General features: G+C 41.8%; 1 protein-coding gene across 2 annotated transcripts; it reads left to right on the top strand.

Moving 5' to 3' along the window:
* Positions 1 to 1,561: 1,561 nt before the first annotated feature.
* Positions 1,562 to 21,312, top strand: PPP1R17 (protein phosphatase 1 regulatory subunit 17). Of its 2 annotated transcripts, XM_061166354.1 has the most exons (6): positions 1,562 to 1,635; positions 7,201 to 7,307; positions 10,967 to 11,119; positions 12,443 to 12,595; positions 19,982 to 20,092; positions 21,292 to 21,312. In XM_061166354.1, exons 2-5 carry the CDS (start codon positions 7,226 to 7,228, stop codon positions 20,059 to 20,061), a joined length of 468 nt encoding a protein of 155 aa, XP_061022337.1. In that variant the 5' UTR covers positions 1,562 to 1,635; positions 7,201 to 7,225; the 3' UTR covers positions 20,062 to 20,092; positions 21,292 to 21,312. The 2 variants fall into 2 exon arrangements, with proteins under 2 accessions (XP_061022337.1, XP_061022336.1); XM_061166353.1 differs by lacking the exon at positions 21,292 to 21,312 and having other exon boundaries at positions 19,982 to 21,230.
* Positions 21,313 to 21,571: the final 259 nt, after the last annotated feature.

The raw sequence follows: 21,571 nt of genomic DNA, 5'->3' as shown, positions 1-21,571 counted from the left end.
CCAGTAAGGGCCAAGACAAGCCGGATCAAACAGGGAAGCCTACTGTCTACTGATTCATTACCGTGGCATGTGAAGAAATTCTCACTCTAGGGGCCAACCTTAGAATGAATTTATTATGGTTCTTGCTTTATGACTGGGATGCTGGCAGATATCAAAGACACATTGACTAGCTCAATACTGGCAGCTAATAGGTAGATGAGACCAACAAAGGGCTTCTCAGGACCCCATGCCACATGCATCCTCAGGAAGGAAAGAAAACAACATGCATGAAAAGCAACCAGACCTCTTCTGTGAGAACTCATTTTTCGGGCAACATTGGTGGATAGCCTCCTGAGTGCCCTCAGGGATCTCAAGCCCTTCCAGGCTGTGCTGACCCCTATCTGACCTCCCAGCCTGAACCCCTGATCCTTCTGCTCCTCCAACCAGCACAGGACCTTCCTCCAGTGAGCGAATGGGAAACATGGACTCTTTCTTTCCATCTGACTGTGTGTCACCCCTCAACACACACTGGCTTAAATGCCCTTTGACCCTAAGCCTCCCTGGAGTGAGTGTGGATTCCTAACACTAGAACATATGGTTTAGTTTCTTTGAAGGAGCAAATTTGCCCTGCCCTCCACACCCCACCTGTACAGTGAGGGCTGCATTCTTTGTTATGTTCTGTTTCTTTCTAAAACACTCTCATTGGTGAACAGGACTGCAAAGTGGTTTAGAGCATGGACTCTAGCATTCGATGCCTAGTTCAAACCCTAGCCTCACCATTTACTAGCAGTGAGAACATGGGCCCTGGGTTTCACATCAGTAGGATGGGCATGACGACAGCAACTTATCTTGCAAGGTTGATATGAGGGTTAAAGCATTGATATGCTTAGAGTGCCTGGCAGTGGGAAGCCTTCTGTGAAGCAATTGCTATTGTTCTTCTTCTCATCATGACACTATCCTAAGAGGCAACAGCAGGTAGGTAGTGAGAGTACTCTGAATTTAAATTCAAATGGATTCGAGGGTCCATGGATTTGGGGGCAAGTCACTTAAACTCTCTGTGCCTAAACTTCCATGTTTGTAAAGTCAGGTCAAAACATCTTTATGCATAGGGTTGTTATTGTTGTTGTTGCCTCAGTGGTAAAGAACCTGCCTGCCAATGTAAAAGACATGGGTTTGATCTCTGAGCCAGGAAGAGCCCCTGGAGGAGGAAACGGCAACCCACTCTAGTATTCCTGCCTGGATAATCCCATGGACAGAGGATCCTTGCAGGCTACAGTCCATGGGGTCGCAAAGAGTTGGACATGACTGAGCATGCCCATGCAGAGTTGTTATGGGGATTAAAGGACCTAGCTGATTTGTCTGGACTTCTTGCACACCAGGTCCTCAAAGCACTAGTCTGTGCATTGTTTTCGCAATGGACAATTATTACAATTGGGAGCAGTGGCTGTGAGATGAGTCCTCTTTCCCTCTCCATCCCCCTTGCCCTGGCGCCTGAGAAACAGAGCATCCCCATGGCAACAGCGGCAGCTGGTCCCTTGATAAGAGGAGCTGGAGAAGGCAGCAGCCGCCACTGCCACTGAGGAGCCGGCCCAGCTTCAGAGAGGAAGCGCTTCCTTCCCATCCCTTGCCTTCTCATCTCAGCTCCTGCACTGCCTGGTAAGTGCTTCAGGTCTTTACTCTGAGAACATTTACAGCGAGAAAAGCAAGTTTCCAATAAGCTACTGTTTTGTGGTTGCTAAGACAAAGAAGGCTGTGGCTGGTGGTACAGGGGGTGTGAGGAATAAGGGTACTTTCTGGAGCAAGACTAAGCCAGGGCTAGATGGGGACCTTCGAAAGTTACCACTTACAAGTCATTTTCCAAGAGAAGTGGAGTCCTGAGTTCTCTAAGAAACAGAGCCCTCAGAAATTAAATTGCAAAGTTTCACAATGAACACAGGTATATTTGTGTATTCATACAACAGTGTGGAGAGGCTCATCTTCCAAAGCTGAGAGTGTCCTAATCAAAAATCCTTTCTATGTCCTACTTTGAGTAACAGTCATTCCTCGAGGAATACTGCAAATTTAGGTCTTCTAAAGGAACAAATTTGATTTTTAAATGTGGTATTTTTGACCTGAATTCAGTCCTCAGGTTAAAAATAGGTTTGACAAAAGATATAAATTTTTACACAACCAGAGGGTACGTTAATCAGATATCACATTGGGCTGTGGACATAACCTTCTAACTTTTTATTCTGTCAAGTAAATCCAAGCCTGACTAATATAGGGAAATTCTTTAGAATATCACATGACTCCGCTAAGTGTCAGCTTGCTGACAGTCAGTGTTAGCATGTTCCCAAGGCCTGGAACCGTGTGTTCTTCAGTTGGTTTTTCTCTTTCTCTCTCTCTCTCTCTTTTTTTTTTTGCTTTGAAAAATAAAAGTGTATTTTTTTAAATTAATTTTTGTTGGAGTATCGTTGGTTTACAATGTTGTACTAGTTTCTATTGTACAGAGAAATGAGTCAGCAATACGTATACATGTATTCCTTCCTTTTTTGGACTTCCTCCCCATCCAGGTCACCACAGTGCATTAAGTAGAGTTTCCTGTGCTATACAGTGAGGTCTCCTTTGGATTGTTCTTATCTCATCATAGCTTCAGAAAAGGCCAGAAATGACAAGGAAATGGTTCCAGTTGTTCAATTTCGAGGTGCATGTTGTAATTGCCAAGAAGCAGGCTAAAAGAGCAAAGAAAGCAACTCACATTCTTGAAATGGTAGCATATACTGGGAGCTTGACACACATTGTATTATTAACACTTTCAACAGCCCTGGAGAAGAGCCACTACCCTGCCCATCTCACAGATGTGGAAATTAAGTTTCTAAGAGGACATATAACTTTCCCAAGTTCACCCAACTAGAGAGCAGGACCAAGCAATTGTTTCTACCTCATATTACCTGACAGCACAAAATGCCTACAGTCAGTGAGGGATTTTGTCTATGAATTCAGCCACATATTCTAACACCCGCCTGAGAATCCACTCATTGTTAAGGACAAAATGCCCAGAGCCTTTTCTGACCTCATACTCAACTGATCTGTTTTAGCTACAGAAATAGCATGACAGTCCTCCTGAAAGAGGAATGAGCTCTGAGCTAGTGGGCTCCCCAGGTGGCTCAGAGGCAATGAATTCACCTGCCGATGCAGGAGATGCGGGAGATGTGGGCTTGATCCCTGGGTGGGGAAGGTCCCCTGGAGAAAGAAATGGCAACCCACTCCAGTATTCTTGCCTGGAGAATCCCATGGACAGAAGAACCTGGCAGACTACAGCCCATGAGGTCACAAGAGTCAGACACAACCAAGCGACTGTTCACACACACCTGAGCTAGTGGAGTTAGGGTCCCTCCAGGCATCCTCGGCTTCCGCAGGCTGCTCTGGCATGCCTGTCCTGCAACCATGCACTTCCTTCCCTGCAACCCAGTTCCCTAGACCTTTCTGTTTCTATTCTCAAAAGAGAAAGACACTGTTGTCATTAATAACCCCTAGGTATTGACATCAGTTTATGTAGCTCCTCTCAGTCGCATTTGTGTTTACAAGTGTGTCTCTGAGAAGAGCAACGTGAGAATTAGCAAGAGGAATTACAACAGTTCAGTGGTCAGGGTCCTGAAAACCTCCTTAAACCCCTGAAATACCATCACCTGGTCTCTTGCACATGCTACACCAATCCAACCACATTCTCTCAAACAACAAGGAGAAAAGTCAGACAGACCCATGCTTTCTTCTCTAATGGGAAAATCCAAAAACCAAATTTTTTTTGTTGTTAAAGTCAACATAAATTCACTCTGTAGCAAAATCTGACATAAAAGATAAATGATTTTGTAGTTCAGCATGAATGCTCACATTTTTGCTGCAGAAGTAATGCTTGTGGTTGTGGCACTTCCTGTGACCTCTCTGGACAGGCTACATAATCATAGTTTCCTGATTTCCACCACACAGATAGCCCCAGGCTTTTCAGAAGGAGGGAGGGCCGATACTGACAGTCACAGTGGCATTAGAGTTGTCACTGTGTGAGTATTAAAATTCAGAGACCACACTGAACCAATAAGTGGAAAAGAATGCCAAAGAATTGCAAATCTTTGTCTAGAAAACAGTTTATAAAATACCCTTAAGGCATCTCTTCAGTCCCTAGCCCACCAGGTGCTTAGGTATGAAAGAAAGAGCTGATGTTTCAGAAAGTTCCCAAATAACAGGGAGCTGCTGAGGGAGATGATGAAAGCTTCCCTGGACAGCATGACAAAGGCAACATCCATTTGTTGTGCTTGGTATGGGGACTGAATTCAACAGAGGAATGCATGGGCACAATCAGGAATAGGAAGTAGAAATATTCCATTTCCTAGTTTAAGAATGAGGGCAGCTCCTGATTTATAGCAGCTCAATTATCTGGAGCACCCCTTCTCACTGAGGGTAGAAAAGCAGAGGGAATAAAGAGATGGAGAACATCTATTATGCGCTAAACAGGCACATAAAATGACAACCCTCAGTAAGACGATGCTTAACTGCAAATCTCTCTCTTTTGTATATTTGTTCCTTTTTCTGTGTGAAGTTTTCTGCCAAGAGATTGTAGTGACATCATCCATAATAAAAGTAGCTTCTAATTCCATGGGCAAAGCACATCCCTGCCCAGCATGGGGTAGTTTTGTGATGTAAAATCCCAAATGTGAAAAATCTTCTCTCAGACCCCTGCAAACAGAGGTTTGCCATCATTCTTTCACTCACACTGATTTAAAATAGTGATGTTTTCCCCCAAAGATACTAGGTGCTGTCTTGAGGAGCAATCATATGTCAGTTTTGTAACTAATCACCAGGGAGCCTTGCCTTGTCCAGGGACTTCTGGACTTCACGCAGCTCACCCCCCAAGGGCAGCCTCCTCTTTCTCAAGTCCTGTACTGTGAGAGCCAGTTTTCTCAGATGAAGGCTGGCCATCCCATGGTTCAGCATCCAGATGAAAATGAGTCAATGATTTTTCGAATTTTTTCAGTTCCTCGGCAGGTCTTCCTTATCCAGATATCTAGGAAGGTATAGACAAGGTTATGTAACAGTGGCTGCTGTCAACTCAATGCCTATAATGTTCAAAGCACAGAGCTACTGTTTAATCATCACAGTAACTCTACAGAATAGTTACTATTAAGTCTATTCTACAGATAAGAAAACTGAGGCTAAGAATGGGAGACAGAGAGGAACATATGTCCCCAGGTACCAGTCTGTGGGTTCCCCAGGAAGACGCTGACTTTGGCAAATTCTACCACAGAAGCTGCAGCCTATTGGGAGAAAGGGCAGAAATGACTGTATTGCACTTGGGCTTCATCTATCCTTGTGACATCATGATGATTTAGTCACTTCATCAAAGTCATGTAGCTTTTAGTTAAAAGACTGAGAGTTAACCTAGATCTATTTGGCTTGAAAGCTCAGATTCAAATTAAATAACCAGTTATTGAGCACATAGGAGCAGTCATATGATCCAAGTGAAAAGACCAGCTTATCATAGTTTGGAGAAGAGAGGGTACTCCCGCCAGAGAGGACCTAGAGTAGAAGGTAAGAGGTCTGGGTTCAAGTGATGATTCTGATTCTTAAGTATGTAATTAATTGTAAGTCATTTTAAGCTCTTTGAGTCTCCATTTCTTTTTCTAGAGAATGAATATTTTAACTAGATCCTGCATGGGGTGACCTTCAGCCCAAAGTCTATGAAAGGGCCCATGAATTTCTGCCCAAAGAGATGAAAGATTGATTTGAGCAGGTGCACAGTCCATATCTGATGCCTTTGCCTCCAGACCTCAGTCCTAAGTCCCCTCATCCCGAATGATGGTCCCATAGCTTTCTTCTTCATGCAAGCAGGTAGGAACCGGCCTCCCAAGTTAGCAGTGTACTTCCTTATGGTTCCAGGGAATTGGCAGTCTCCACACAAACACTAAAAACAATGGTCTGAATTGATTTCTGCTGAAGTCACTCAGAGCAGTCAGTCTTCTTGGAATGACACTAAAAGCTGGTTCAAGTAATCTGTTAATGGCTCCATCTGCTCCACAATGATCTCAGCTTGTAGGGGGAGAGGCCCTCTAGCCTTCGCAGAGAACATTGGCTTATTCCTCAGCAGACAACTGAGTTGAACTAATTCTATGAGCTTGAAATATTAACGCAGTTGGTGGGTGTATTCTTCTGCATACCGGTGATCCAAGCATCTCAAGAAAAGAGGACAAACTGGGTCATTTAAATAGTATTCCTCTGCAACCATTATTGCTATGGTAGAATATGAGTAATAAATTTTCCAAAAGAAATAGAAGATAGGCAGACTCTAATGAAGATTTCCTATAAATCTCATCTAATGTATTCCTCATTCAGACCTGACATATGTCCATTCTGAATTTCTACTCCTCCTAGACAATGGCTACAACTAATAGCTCTGAAAAATTCAATGGATTTGTGGTTTGGAAAAGATGGGCAATGGCAGGGGGAGGGGGAAGAGGAAACAGATTTGCTCTAATGTCAGAAATCTCTAGGGAGAACATAATAAAGATCTGTTTTGAGACCTGGATATTTTCCTGCAAGAACTGTAATATGAACAGGGAAGAAGTCTCAATACTTCATAGTTACAAGCATGTAATGGTAGAAATTCAGAAACCTTGTTCAATGTGGATTCAAAGGAACCACTATTTTAAGAGTCTTGGGTCGCTACTGGAAGTTTGCAGAAATAGAGATAGGTCCAAGCGTGGCTATTTAATAAATGTGTGACTGAACACATTAGTTAAATTTTCTGATCCTGTTTTCTTACCTGTGAAGTAGGCATAATCCTACTTTGCAGAACTCAACCAAAAAAAAAGAAAATTCAGGCAAGATTTAATCAAGATTTCCTGTAGCTCCCAGCTAACTCATTTCTAATTCAGACTTTATAAGGGTTCATTCTAAAACTCCCACAGTACTTCTAAAAGATGGCAAATACTGAACATTTGATACATGACAATTACTGATAAATCTGTATGTGTGTGTGTGTATTTGTGTGTGTGTGTGAGATTCATTTATTTTGGCTTAAATATTAAGTTTAGAACTTCTAGTAGCTAAGTAGAAAAAGCAGACTTAAAAACAGGATTGAATTGAGAGCATAGCAGTAAATGTTCACTACATATACTTATTTAATAAGTGAGTGAATAAGCAGAAGACATACTAATGGTCTTGTTTCTATACTTCATGGTGCTGGAGAAGAAATCCACACACCTGCTCTCCTTTGATGATGTCTACTGAGCAAATGCAGCCTCTGGAGCTCTCAGAAGACAGACTGGACAAGCTAGACCCTCGCTGTGGCCACTTAGGTAAATGCTACAGTGTGAATGTCAGTGGTGAAAGTCAGAAAGGGGGCGTCTCTGCCATTCAGTTTGCAAGCAAGTCAGAGGGAGGTTCCCTGAAACCTGATAGTTTGAGATTTCTGGTGACAGCCAACACCAGATGGACAGGCAAATAGCCCATGGGTCTGTGGGGTCTGTCATGTAAATATTAGCTGAAGCACTGGAGAGAAGTTCATTAGAATTTAAAAAAGAGAGAAGAGGCATTGTCCTCTTTTTTGGGTCTGACAGTGTCCCCGGCAGAGCATTTTTGAGGCCATAAATGGAGAGTGGCAGTCTAGTTTGTTTCCAGTATTTCCCGACATGCTTACACCTCATGTGCAGTGCCAATAAAATATTTCAAATATCTCTCTTTGCCTATCAAGACAGAATTTTAAATAGCCTTTTTCTGCTTTATTGTCAATCTGTTTCCTTTCCAGAACTGACTTTCTGCATAACCTTTGTAATGAAAATACCAGAAACATTTCTGCCTCTACCCATTTCTAAAAATGAGACACTCAGACTTTTGATGGATGGGCCTTTTGAATATTCATAGCCTTTGTTTATGCCTCGCCTGGTTATGACTCCGCGCCCCCCACCACCTCTCCCTTCTCCCCATTTACTATCAAGATATGTTGTACTCAGGATTTCTCCAAAAATCAGGGAAATGCATTTGAAGTAAAAGTTAAAACTGAAGGAAATGTCTTGCTCTCTGTACGGAGCCCTGAGTGGCACCTTGGGGTTGAATGGTGACCCGTGACTGGGCCATAGCCAGCCTGTACCTCCAGAGACCCCACAGCTGGGCAGTACTCATTCTGAGCCACTTTCATTCATTCAGGAAAGGTCTACAGTATGTATAATGTGGGGGGAGATTAACTGTGCTGTGTGGTAATAAAGTTTTGAAATTACATTTTCAGTCAGGCATTGAAATACGTAGTCCCTAGCTAGAGCCTGGTTTTAACCCTGTTGGCATAACCTCCCAACAGTGGAATCTTTAGCCTGTTAGCTGGCCTTCTAAACCTGTTTCCTCATTACAAATTATGGCTAAAAATACCTTTCCTTGTGGGCATGATACGAGAACTAAATGAGATAACGTATTCAGGATGGTGAGAGTATTTAACAGCTAGTAAAACACAGGCATTGATGAATAGGAGAAGGTATTGGTCTATCCCACACATGAAAATGAGGTGAAATCACCAAGTTGATAAGTAGCACTCAGTAAAGTCCCCCTTTCATCTCCTTTCTTGTGTGCATAGAAACTTAAAATCATATAGGCCAATGCCTTACACATAGTACAATTTAAATAAGTGTTTATTAAATTGAAATGATTGGATGAAATTATTAAAATCTCCTAGATAGAAGGAAATATTTATTACTATTGGCTGGAGAATGAAGCTATTTGATTTTTGGTTATGTATTATGATCTTTTGATGATGCAGGCATAATGATGTATGGTTACTAAATATGTCTGGTGATCCGTTCCTCACACATATTTGTGTGTGATCAGTCACTCTGTCCTGTCTGACTCTTTGCGACCCTATGGATGGACTGCAGCCTGCCAGGCTCCTCTGTCCATGGGATTTCCCAGGCAAGAATACTGGAGTGGGTTGCCATTTCCTCCTCCAGGAGATCTTCCCAACCCAGGGATCAAACCCGCATTGCCTGCGGTGTCTGCACTGCATATAGATTCTTTACCACGGAGCCACCTTGGGTCTTCTAAAACAAAGGATCATCCAGCTATAATGTCCAATAGACCATAAGCAACTTGGAAACAAAGTATATGTTTTACTTCTAGTTTTAGTCCTAGCTCAATGTCTGGCATATGTAGTAGGAGTTTAATCAACATTCGTTGAATAAATAAGTGAATGAATGTCACAGGCTATGTGTAGACCCATAAAACTAAAGTGAAAATGTTTGGCACATTTAATTCTCCGTGTTTTAAAGAAGCTCACCTGAATGTTTTCACTAAAGATAAGGCAAGAAAGGACAGATGAGAGGAAGGGAGGGAGGAGAGAAGGATTGAAAAGATCCAGTTACTCCCTAAATTTCCCCAACTTCAGTCCTAATTATAGATCTAGCCAGGCAATATCCAGGTGATAGTTTCCGGAGAAAACAGATAGTTTCATTGCTTTTCAGTTTCTTAGAATCCTAACAAAAGAGCTGTTTATATAAAATATATTTGAGTTCATTCATTCAAGCATACATTCAACAAATATCTATTCACTGTTACTAAGGAGATAAAACACAAGACACCTGTCATCAAAGAGGGCAGGGAAAACATGCATAAATAATAACTAGATTATCCTTTAAAGGCGTTACATGAGTAAAAACGCTATGGATATTTATAAAATGAGAAAGGACACGCAGGACTAGAATTAGTGAGGTAAGATAAAGATGGGGTGGGGTGAGAGGGTTGGGCTTTCCTCTGAGCCTTTGGGAAAGTATTGGGGGTTAGCAATGGCCAGAGTGAACATTTTTTAAGTATCTGAAATATACCAAATGTATCAAATGATTTACCATCATCAACAAATTTAATTCTGTCTTTGTCTCTCTCTGTCTCACACACACATGCATTGATTTAATTTTATCCCCATCTTATAAATTGAGAGAATATTAAAGTTCCTAAGTACTAAGACTCCCCCCCGCCCCGCCACAAAAAAAGGAAATTCTGGCCAAGCTCTCAGAACTAACAAGAAACAGAATCAAAATTTTAACTCAGATCTGTCTAACTCACCTAATCATTGTTTCAACATGCATTTATTGGTGGGAAAAACAATTAAGAATAAAATTATCGAAAGGATATATAACCTTTAATCTCCAAGAAGGCTCTATCCAGCTCAGAAGATAGATCACTAGGGAGTGAAGTGCTAAAACAATGACAGAGGAGCTCAAAGCATAGCCACAGAAACCAAAGCACAGAGGAGTAAGACAAAGCAGAGAAAAAGCCTTACTGGGCAAGGGAGGGCATCAGATGGAATTAATTGTGTACAGTGACATCTGATGGACCTGATGCGGAATCCAGACTTCAAAGGCTCTGGTGAGGTAATGCAGGGGAGTGGGGAGTATAAGGAGATGAACAAGAAGATAAGAGGGCCTGGGTTGGGATAAGTAAATAGGAGAATTGTAAAGCCGGGGGCAGTGTAAAGACCAGTGCTGAAGTGTAAGCGTTCACCATTGGTGTGACTTGATCAGCCATAGAAATGAAAGCTGTGAGGAATAGACAGAACCTTGCTGCAAGACCAAAGAGAGAATAAGGCTCCCTACCGGCCCTTGGGCTCTCCGAAGAGAGCAAGGCTTGAGTAAAGAAAATCCAGGAGGAGCGTTCTGACACAGAGAACCTGTTCCCCAGTCTGAAATGTAACTCTGTGGCTTGCTTAAGTGTATTTTAAAGTTCCTCTTTGCCTTGATTATCCATCCCATTTGAGTTCCCTTCATTTGGAGTTTTACAAAATTCTAGTTTTCCTTTTATTGCATACATCCACGCATGCAAAGTCCTCTCATAGAAGAGGCCACAATCAACAAAATGCTTTTCTTCCTCAGACCAAAAGATTCCTCCCTCCCATCAGATTTAACTGTAAACCAACCAGTCTGTGACTGAACCCTTGCTCATGTCATATCCTTTTTTTTTCTTTGTATCTTGTCAAAATCAGATGATCTTTCAGACCAGTTTATTAAGGATTGTGATCTCAAAAAGAAGCCTATAAAGGGGAAAAATGCACAAGTCACCCTGAATGTTGAGTCAGATCAGAAAAAACCAAGGAGAAAAGACACACCAGCCCTGCACGTCCCGCCTTTCATACCAGGTAATGGACAGTGAGGTCAGTGTGCACGTCTGTAAAAGGGAGCCCCTGACTTCTAGACCGCATGGATCTTACCTTTTTTTCCCTTAAATAGTTCGATATTTCTCAATCATGGGTACAGTCTCTGCATTTGCCTTAGTTACTCTAAGGAGGGTCACTATAACATATACATTCTAAAATATGAGTGGATAACACCAAACAAGTTTACTTCTCTCTCATCAGTGGACGTTGGGGGAGTGGAGAGGCAGGCTTTGCTCCAGTCATTCAGGGACTCAGGACAATGGCACCGTCAGCACCTGGCTTCTAAAGTCACCGAGGCACGGGCATCCGGCAGACCCAGGGCAGACAGAGCCGAGGCACGGGCATCCGGCAGCCCCAGGGCAGACAGAGTGGGGGTTGGCAGGCACACATACTTCCTTCAGTCACTTCCTCATCCGACTGCAAGGGGGGCTGAGAAACGCAGCCCAGGTCTGAGCCAGGAGAAGAACAAAACAGTCTTGGGAACAGCTAATGAGTCTCTGTGAAAACCGTGCATGTGACTTGTGACGCTCTCTTGTTTCCAAAAGTTTTGTCTTATTTCCCTTACCCCTTCCTTGCAGGCCATTTATTTAATGTCCTCTCTATTCACAACCTACTCTTGGGGAGACAAAAGAAATCAAACTTTTTCTTTCTGGAAAGAAACTTTCTGTTTTATAAAACAGAGATAAGAGAAACACATAACCTGCTGAAATATGCAGTAAGAGATAACATCATAAAGGAGGGCCTCAGATAAGGATCCTGGGAGCTCAGTTGGGGCTATGAACTGTAGACTGTTTTCTAGAGGAGGCTGTTTTTAGAGAGTTTGTGCATAATGGAGAAAACGTTCATGTGTAGAAGAGGGGAGAAGAGGCAGGTGGTGGAGAGAACTAGTTAAGCCAGTGAAGAACATAGTAGCACGTAGCTTATGGAACAGCAAATGCCCCATAGTTCTAACAAGGGTAGGCTTTGGCAGCAGACAAAACTTGGCTCAATTCCTCCAGCACATCTTTGCCTCACTTTCCTCAGCAAAGTAACAGTGGTAGTATTAAAAAACTTCATGGTTTTGTGAGGCTAAAATGAAATCAGTCATGTAAAACCCTTTGTATAAAGCATGTTGTCTAGTATAGCCTCCATGGATATGAATTCTTGTGATAAAGAAACTGCTTTTATTAAGATATTTGAAAAGTTGATTATTAAGATGATGCTTGTACATCACCAGGTGCATGTGTAAATACGGACACACTATCCTTGTGTTCCAAGACATATGTGTTTGACCCTGTTTCTCCCTCTGTTCTCCTAACTATGCAGACGTCCTTTCAGAACATTTAATTACAAGATACGATGTCCAAGACATGCATCCAAAGGGCAAAATGAGTCCAGTTCTTCATAACACTGACCTGGAACAGAAAAAGCCAAAGAGAAAAGACACACCTGCCCTGCACGTGTCCCCCTTTGCAGCAGGTAAGAGAGCTGGTACAGGGCATTTGCAAGGGGTGCTGGGAACGGGTCAAGAGCCTTACCATCGGGAGCGCCACAGGCACAGCCTTTGCCCTGGCCCAGCAGTCTGTGTCTCGCAGGAATGTTCACGGGAGGAGTATTTACTGCTGCCTCTCAGGTTTGCCTCCCTTGGCAGTTTCTCTGGGGCTGACTTGGAGCTGGGTGAGGATCAGAGCGTAACTCATGCTTCAGCAGAACTGGTCAGAAGCACTGAGTCAATAAAATAGAAATGTCAGTGGGTCCTTGAAAAGAATGTAAATACCCTCATCCCCAGTCACCCAGGGATCTTGCATCCTATGACTGATGGTTGATTCTCCCAAAACACCTGGATATATTGACCAAACCCTCAAAAGAAGAGAGAGAGGGAGAGAGGGAGGAGAGAGAGAGAGCAAGCTGCAAAAATAATGATAGCTCTCTCTATGCGAGTCAAATCAAACCAAAAAATCTTGCTGAACTATGGGCACAATCCCACACTACAGGGCAGCCAGTGTATGAGGTAGTCTTGTCCCTGAGAATTTTAGGTACAAGTTGGGAAACTGGGGAATGAGACCAGTACAGACAGGGTCAGAGTACAAGATGCGAGTGTGTGTGTTTGTTTTATATAGATAGTCTGGGGTGGGAGAATGGCAGAGGAGAAAATGCATTAATGTTTATTGAAAGCCTACTAAATCTTAGGTACTGGATTTGGCATGGCTCATGGATTTTCAAAAAATCAACTGAATAACACAGTAAAGTAGATATCATCTCACTTTACAGATATGGAAATTGAGAGAGGATTTAAGTAACGTAGCTACTCTAAAATTTTTTGTTGATGAAATTGATGGATGGATAGCTGATTAGCTAATTGATGATGCGATGATTAGAAGGACTGATGAATGGATCAAATCATGCTCATGATCACACACTGTTATGTGACAGAACTGGGGCTCCAATCCAGGTTTGTCTCATCTGTGAGCAGTTTTTCATTTTATCATGCTATGGTTTGGACCTATAGCATTATAGCAATCCAGAAGAGACACTTTTGGGAAACGATGAGATTTAGTCATTATTATAAGACTGTATTTTCCCATGATTTCATCTAATAACAAAATTGAAAGATGGCTCAGAAGACATCGTGAAAAGGCAATCAGGGAAGCAGACAGGGTCACTGATTTCTGAGAAGAGCCAGGCAAAGAGGCATGAAGCATGAGGAAGCACTTGTCTGGAGAAATGGACTGAGGACCCATCCGTAGGCTGTGAATCTACCTTAGCCATGCTTCTTATAGGTTCCATGCATCCCTACCTGCCCCCTTGATGCTCAAATCCTTCACATGTTTCCTCCAAGCTCTGCCTTTGTCCACGTCTAGTCACCTTTTACAACAGCCAGCTTTAAGTCTCTACCAACAGACACCTCCAAGTCCAGAATGAATCTTTTTAATTCTAAACCTTTTCTTTCTTTTTAAATTGGAGCTGGATGTGCAAATACCAAGACTTTGTCCTCTCTTTTAGTATTGTCCTTATCTTTCTTGTTGCTGTTACTGTAGCTGTTATTTAATTGACTTACATCGAAGACTTTTTTGATCAAGTCATTAGAAATGGCCTGGGATTGCGTTATGTTGCTGGTATTGACCTTGATAACTGGTCCAGTCCCTCCTATGTAGCTCCCACTCCTTAAGTATCTGTTGATTTGGTATTATATTCAGCAGTTATGATTCAGCGTTTCAAGCATTTTTCAGCATTTCTCCATTAGGATACTGATTATTTTCTGCTCATTCTTGTATTTACTTTTATTGAAGTCCTTCTAAGGGAAGACTTGGAAGAAGAACAAAACTGTTTATGGGCAGACATTTACTTTAGTACACAGCATTGAATATGGACTTTGGAGTCAGAAAGTCAAGTAGGCTTGATCTCTGGTGCTGCTTCATTCTAGCTTAATGACTTTGGGCAACTAACATAAACTAGAAGAACTTCCTTTATTTTATCCATCTCTTAAAGAAGAACCATAAAACCCATCTCCCAACATTGTTAAGAAACTTAAATAAAGTTTATAAAGCACCCAGCACACTTCCTGGCTTATTGAAAGTCTTCAGTAAATGTTAGTTCACCTCCATCCTCTTTTCAACATTATATTCTTTGAGATGCTAAACCATTTCTAAAGGTGAGAATTTTTCTAGCCACAGTGTTTTACCTCTCCATGGAAAGCTGCTGATTCAAGGAACTTCCTAAAATGTTGAGCTCTCTTTCTCTGGCAGTGGAGGCCCCCTACATCCCAGAATCGATATTCTAAGAGAACAAGCTTCCTGGACAAATAAAAAATGTTTATCAAACTGTGCAGAGTACACAGGAGTGTTGGAGGAGGGGTTGCTGTGTATTCATAGACTATACACATTATCGAATTCCTTGAATCAGCAAATCTCTGTCTTGCAAGTATTTGCAATTATCGTGTTCTATAGGCCCCCTACATCCCAGAATCGATATTCTAAGAGAACAAGCTACCTGGACAAATAAAAAATGTTTATCAAACTGTGCAGAGTACACAGGAGTGTTGGAGGAGGGGTTGCTGTGTATTCATAGACTATACACATTATCGAATTCCTTGAATCAGCAAATCTCTGTCTTGCAAGTATTTGCAATTATCGTGTTCTATGATTCCAGCTTTTATTAGCATATTAGCTGAAGTACTTTATTTTTGAAGAGCCTTTTAGTATCTAAAGATTTGGCAGTAATCAAAATGTTAGTTAAGCTGATAAAGATAGAGCCTTCAGCAGATGTTTAGAGAGACTCACATTGGTTTTAATAAGGATGATGAGAGGAATTCGCAGAAAAATGCTCTCCAGAGACTTCGCCTCTCATTAGCCCTTGGCAAAGGGAGGCTGGACAAGGATTCACTCTCTCCTTTAAATTTCCAGCTAACTACCTTCTTTCCCGGAGGTTAATGAGCTTTTGTGACAGGTTCCAACTGCCAGACAACTCCTCTGAGCAGTTAGGAGTCATCTTGGGCTTCCTCTCCAGCCCAAGCTTTGCTCTCGGTGTGACCCGAGGTTGCCAGGGCCAAAGAGCTGCGGGGCAGGGAGAACTGGGTTGGGATTGATCAGATCTGAGTAGCCAAGATCCGCTTAAAAATCTTTAGTTGAGATCTGTGGCAAAAGAAACTGGAGAAAGTAATGAACAATTTGGCTGAAAGTCTTGAAGAGAAGCCTCCTAGGTAATTGACCCATGAACTGTGAACACTTGGAGATCAAAGCTTAGTATTGTACTTGTAGAAAGGAGACTGACGTGTCCTTTGAAAGTGATGTCTCTTCTGTCCTGCCGAGAATAGAGCACTCTCTCTGGTGTGGTTGACCAGGAACGGTGGTGTCTTAGGTCTGACTGCCTTAGATCCATACACATCTGTGATGCAGGTGACCACCTTCGGATGGTGCTCTGGCTGGGATCATGACTGAAGACAGCTTGCTGCAGAGCTAATTGACACTTTAGAGGTCTTGGACTGACAGCTTCAGCCTTAAAAGCACATCAGGTTCTGAGAAGTAGCCAAGTTCCCTAAATTTGCCTACAGAAAGAGTGGAAGGGAAAGAGTCAACATTTTCTAAATCCCTACTATATTCCAAGTCTTGTGCTAGATATTAGAATATCCTCTGAGACTCTCATAGTTTGGTAGGGCAGACAGATGTCTTGTCCAACAATTCCTATAAAGTGAAAAACATTTTAACAGAGGTTCATGTAAGCTGTGAAAGTGAAAATGTTAGTCACTCAGTCATGTCTGACTCTTTGTGACCCCATGGACTGTGGCCCATCAGCCTCCTCTGTCCATGGAATTCTCCAGGCAAGGATACTGAAGTGGGTTGCCATTTCCTACTCTAGGGGATATTCCTGACCCAGGAAACAAGCCCAGATTTCCTGCACTGCAGGCAGATTCTTTACCATCTGATCTACCAAGGAAGTCCCCATGTAAGGTGTGGTTGAAGCCAAGAAGAATGTTGGACTAGATCTTTCTTGATAGGATTACCTCCTATGGGAGATACAAAGTATGTTTTCTCCAGTTTTACAGATAAATAAACTGAGATTCACACAGGTTGAGTGACCTACTCCAAACTGAATGAATGGCCACTGAAAGCAAAGTTTTCCAGCTCTGAAGGACATTGCTTTGATAACACACCTTTGCTTCTACAGGAAAATGTGAGGATCATATTGAGTTAAGCCAGTTAAACCAGACTAATGTTTATCAAAAGTAATTCATCTTTAAATGACCAAAGGCAATGAAATGAAGCATCAAGAGTAAGAACATAGAGATGACATATAGATGCTACTGATTTAAGCCTCATCCTAGGCAATGAGATCCATGAAATCAAGGCTGTGACAAGTTACCATATTTTTTTCATTATAAGACATTAAAGTGAATGGTTAACTACATTAAAATAAATGTTAATTCATTTTCCATTTGAAATTATCTCCTGTGTCCCTGTGGAAAGCCTAGCCTACTTTGGGAAGGTCTGATCTCTTCCCTTCCCTGAAATCTCAGTACTTAATTTTTTCCCTGCCCAGATGCTTGTATAACTTGGTGTCAAGGATACTAAAAATAATCAAAATGTTGAATTTAGAAAATGTAGAGGAACCAGAGGTCAAAATGACAACATCTACTGGATCATCAAAAAAGCAAGAGAGTTCCAGAAAAACATCTATTTCTGCTTTATTAACTACACCAAACTCTTTGACTGTGTGGATCACAACAATCTGTGGAAAATTCTTAAAGAGATGGGAATATAAGACCCCCTTACCTGCCTCCTGAGAAATCTGTATGCAGGTCAAGAAGCAACAGTTAGAATTGGACATGGAACAACAGACTGGTTCCAAATCGGGAAAGGAGTATGTCAAGGCTTATATTGTCACCCTGCTTATTTAACTTATATGCAGAGTACATCATGAGAAATGCTGGGCTGGATGAAGTACAAGCTGGAATCAAGATTGCTGGGAGAAATATCAATAACCTCAGATATGGAGATGACACCACCCTTATGGCAGAAAGTGAAGAAGATCTAAAGAGCCTCTTGATGAAAGTGAAAGAGGAGAGTGAAAAAGTTGGCTTAAAACTCAACATTCAGAAAACTAAGATTCATGGCATCTGGTCCCATCACTTCATGGTAAATAGATGGGAAAACAAAGGACATAGTGAGAGACTTTTATTTTTCTGGGCTCCAAAGTCACTGCAGATGGTGACTGCAGCCATGAAATTAAAAGATGCTTGCTCCTTGGAAGAAAAGTTATGACCAACCTAGACAGCATACTAAAAAGCAGAGACATTACTTTGCCCACAAAGGTCCATCTAGTCAAGGCTGTGGTTTTTCTAGTAGTCATGTTTGGATGTGAGTGTTGGACCATAAAGAAAGCTGAGCGCCAAAGAATTGATGCTTTTGAACTGTGGTGTTGGAGAAGACTCTTGAGAGTCCCTTGAACTACAAGGAGATCCAACCTGTCCATCCTCAAGGAAATCAGTCTTGAATATTCATTGAAAGGACTAATGCTGAAGCTGAAACTCCAATACTTTAGCCACCTGATGTGAAGAGCTGACTCATTTGAAAAGACTCTGATGCTGGGAAAGATTGAAGGCGGGAGGAGAAGGCATGAGAAGGCATGAGAAGGACTCAATGGACATGAGTTTGAGCATACTCTGGGAGCTGGTGATGGACAGGGAAGCCTGGCATGCTTCATGAGGTTCCTGAGGTTGCAAAGAGTCGGCATGACTGAGTGACTGAACTGACTGTCCACTTTGAATCCACCCAAAATTGGATTAATGTGAAGAAATCTCAAGGAAGGAAGGATGGATTACTTGGGAACTCAGCATGGCTCACATGTTCTCCTACCAAGAGAGCCTACATTCCAAATAAAAATTCAAACTTCTGTGTGGCTGGTGTAAGAGAAAATATTTCCCACTGTGTTTCATAAGTGATTTATGCAAAAGCCTTAGTTTCAACCAGACTCCTAAAATTGTTTTTCTCCTCCAATAAATATCAGCTAATTGGTAAAGAACCCACATGAACAAACTAGTGACTGAATCAAATGAATAGTCATTAAGATCAAAGCATAGTTTTCATTAATTCGCCACTGTTGAATGGAGTCCAGTGTTGTAAAAAGGCCTCTTGTGGTGCACAGCTTTCCTCCCTCAAGTTTAGATCTTTATGAAATGCTTCACGAACAGAAAGGTCTCTAATTACAGAAAGGGTGGGGGATTGTGCAAGGCAGTGGTGGGAAAACAAAGCTGATAGATGGAGTGAGATGATAGAAAGCATGGAAGACTGGCCTTGGATCACAGCTCCCTTTCCTTTTATTAAAATGACCCCATTTCATAACTCACAGGATGAGCAGAACCACCCAGACCTTGAATGGCCTTTTCTGGGTTGAGCAGTCCAGAAAATGGTGCTCAGGCTTCTGATTTCCATAGATCAGTAAACTTTTAAAGCAAGATATTATGGATTCTAAAAGAGGGATCACAACTTTGAGTTTGCCTAGTGAGGATGCTGACAAAACAGCCATCAAATATCATAAAACAGCCATCAAATTTCATAAAAGAAAGAATATTTTAATCCCTTAAATAAGAGAAAGAATTGTTTTTAAAATAAGGACTATTTTTTAAACCAGAGCCATAGAGCTGTATGAAAAAATTCACTGCATTTTTCTTGTTTTCTCATTTTGCTCTAAACCACATGAACTTTATCAATCTACTAGCACTGACATTCAGAAATGGCATGTTCAGAGTCTCAGTTCAGTATTTCCCCCAGATGTTAGTAAAATATGTGTAGTTTGACTTCATGAGGTTTACCAGTTCTTTTCTAAGGGAAAATAAACTAGCAAATTGTGCAAGCAAAGGAAACACTAAGTTGCTCACAGATGTAGCACTGTGCTAAGCATTATTTCATACTTCTTATTTAATTGTCACCATAACCCTTAATATAAGTATTAATGCCCTCATTTTACATACAAGAAAATTTCAGTCTGAAAGTGTAATCTGGCCCAGTACAGATTGAGTGGTAGAATGAGAAATCCAAAGTGGTTAGACTCCCAAATTTGTACATTTTTCCATCCTAATTGCTGCAAGCATAATTGCAGAATGTAGAGAAGGGGGTGAAGGTTGCCTGTGTCTCCCAGGCTGAGCATCTCTTCTAAGCAGAGCAGTATTCTCATTGAGTCACAGCTCCTCTGGGAAAGCCAAATAAGGCCACTCAGTGCCCTCTCTTTCTCTCAGCATCTTTAGCAGTTAGCTTTGCAGCCACTAAAACTTTTCTGGGTTGCCATGCTCCTGTGAACCGTCTATGCTGTAAAGTCATCTAATATTTTAATTAGAGGCACTTAATTGCAGATCTGTGCTTTGTTTTTCAGGTGTGACACTGCTCCGGGACGAGAGACCCAAAGTGATCACGGAAGATGATGAAAAAGATGGTGACAAGATAGCTATTTAAAGACATTTCCCCTGAGACCACTTGCAAATAGGTTAGATTGGTTCCCTATGGCGACCTAGCAAAAAAATAGACTTGTTTCTGCTCTCATTTTGTCATAGTCCACCTTTAACATCCAGGCACCTTTTCCCCAAAAGGCCCATTATATCAGATCGCCAGTCACCTCTTTGTCTCTTCTTTCTTAAATCTAGTTTCAATCCCACTGCTTCAACTTTCATTTTTCTGATGAAAAGTGGAAAGAAAGCAGACCATCTTAAACTTGGTAAATAACAGGGAAAGCTTTAGTGCTCAGCCTCTGCATCAATTCATGGAGCAAAGAACATGGATAACATGGGAGGGAACTCTATATTTTTTGGTTTGTGCTGCCACGTAGACTTGACTTCACATCATTCAACACCAGTTCAAGTGGGGGCTCCCTCGTGCCAATTAGGAAGAGAATGTGTGGGTTCTAACCCACTGATTGCTTTGGAGAACATAGTCTTTTATCTCTTTTATCCTCTCTCGAGAGTCCAAGTGTCTCTGGTAACATACCTAACTAAGAGCCTTGTAACTGATACCCTTTAGGGTGTATGTGAGCTGGGGGAGTCAACCTAGGCAACCATGCCTTGGCTGAAAACACCACACATAGGGAGTGTTTGTCTATCTGGAGAGCTTAGCAATATACCCTAGTTTTAAAAAACTTAATCATGTTGACCTGAAATTTTGTGTGTTGTGTCACAAGTGAACCTTTACTAATGATAAGTAGAATACCAATATTCACGATGAATTTACTTTTTAAAAACTTAAATAAGATCAATGGGAGGCCATTCCTGTACTTCTGGCAGTCTCCCTTGTTTAGACCCCAGTAAGCTTTCATGGGTGAGAGGGGAAGGTGTGGTGTTGGCTAGTAAGCAGGAGTCTATGCATAACCCTGGTGGCAGCCTGCAGTCTGTGGATGAGGTGGAAAGGCTTTCTGCCCAAGGGCCTCATCCTCTGGATGATGGAAAGTGGGGAAAGAGGAAAGCTATTGTTCAAAGGTATTAGGGTGGATATTCAAAGAGATGCTGGCTGAAAACAATCATTTGGAAACTTTGTTTACACTCTGACTCTATCAGTTCCTTAATCCTTTCTGTCTTTTTGTCCTTCTCACAAATGTGGAAAAGATGCAGGACCCTGCTAGTAATAAAGATGCTTCTGGTAACAGCATGCATATCTGTGCACATTTCTCCTAAAATATCCTATTTTTTTTCACAGGAAGAAGAGGTTGCAAGAGAGACTTGAGAATTGTCATGTTTGTTTTTAACTCACAGAGATTTTAAAACGTTTCAACCAACCATTAATATTTAATAATCCGATCAGGAGAATTTACATAAAATCCTAGATTTCCAGATTCTCTTGAAAAAACACCTCAAGATCTGGCCAGCCTGATTTAGAAGCAAAGTGACTGTCAGTGGGTGCTAAGCACCAGTCCTTTTAGGAGAAAATACATTCTCCAGCTCACTGTCTGCTCCACCAGGTGTATTTCTCCCTCTGA

Source organism: Dama dama, chromosome 18, assembly GCF_033118175.1.
Source record: "Dama dama isolate Ldn47 chromosome 18, ASM3311817v1, whole genome shotgun sequence".
NCBI classification, from domain to species: domain Eukaryota; kingdom Metazoa; phylum Chordata; class Mammalia; order Artiodactyla; family Cervidae; genus Dama; species Dama dama.
Note: the sequence above shows the minus strand (reverse complement) of the source record. Positions and strands in the feature narration are given on the sequence as shown.

Excerpts from the sequence above, each read along its gene's own strand:
- PPP1R17 (XM_061166354.1), top strand. The coding sequence starts at position 7,226 with ATGATGTCTACTGAGCAAATGCAGCCTCTGGAGCTCTCAGAAGACAGA. Across the intron at positions 7,308-10,966 it reads CCCTCGCTGTGGCCACTTAG|ATGATCTTTCAGACCAGTTT; the intron begins GTAAATGCTACA and ends TGTCAAAATCAG. Across the intron at positions 11,120-12,442 it reads CGTCCCGCCTTTCATACCAG|ACGTCCTTTCAGAACATTTA; the intron begins GTAATGGACAGT and ends CTAACTATGCAG.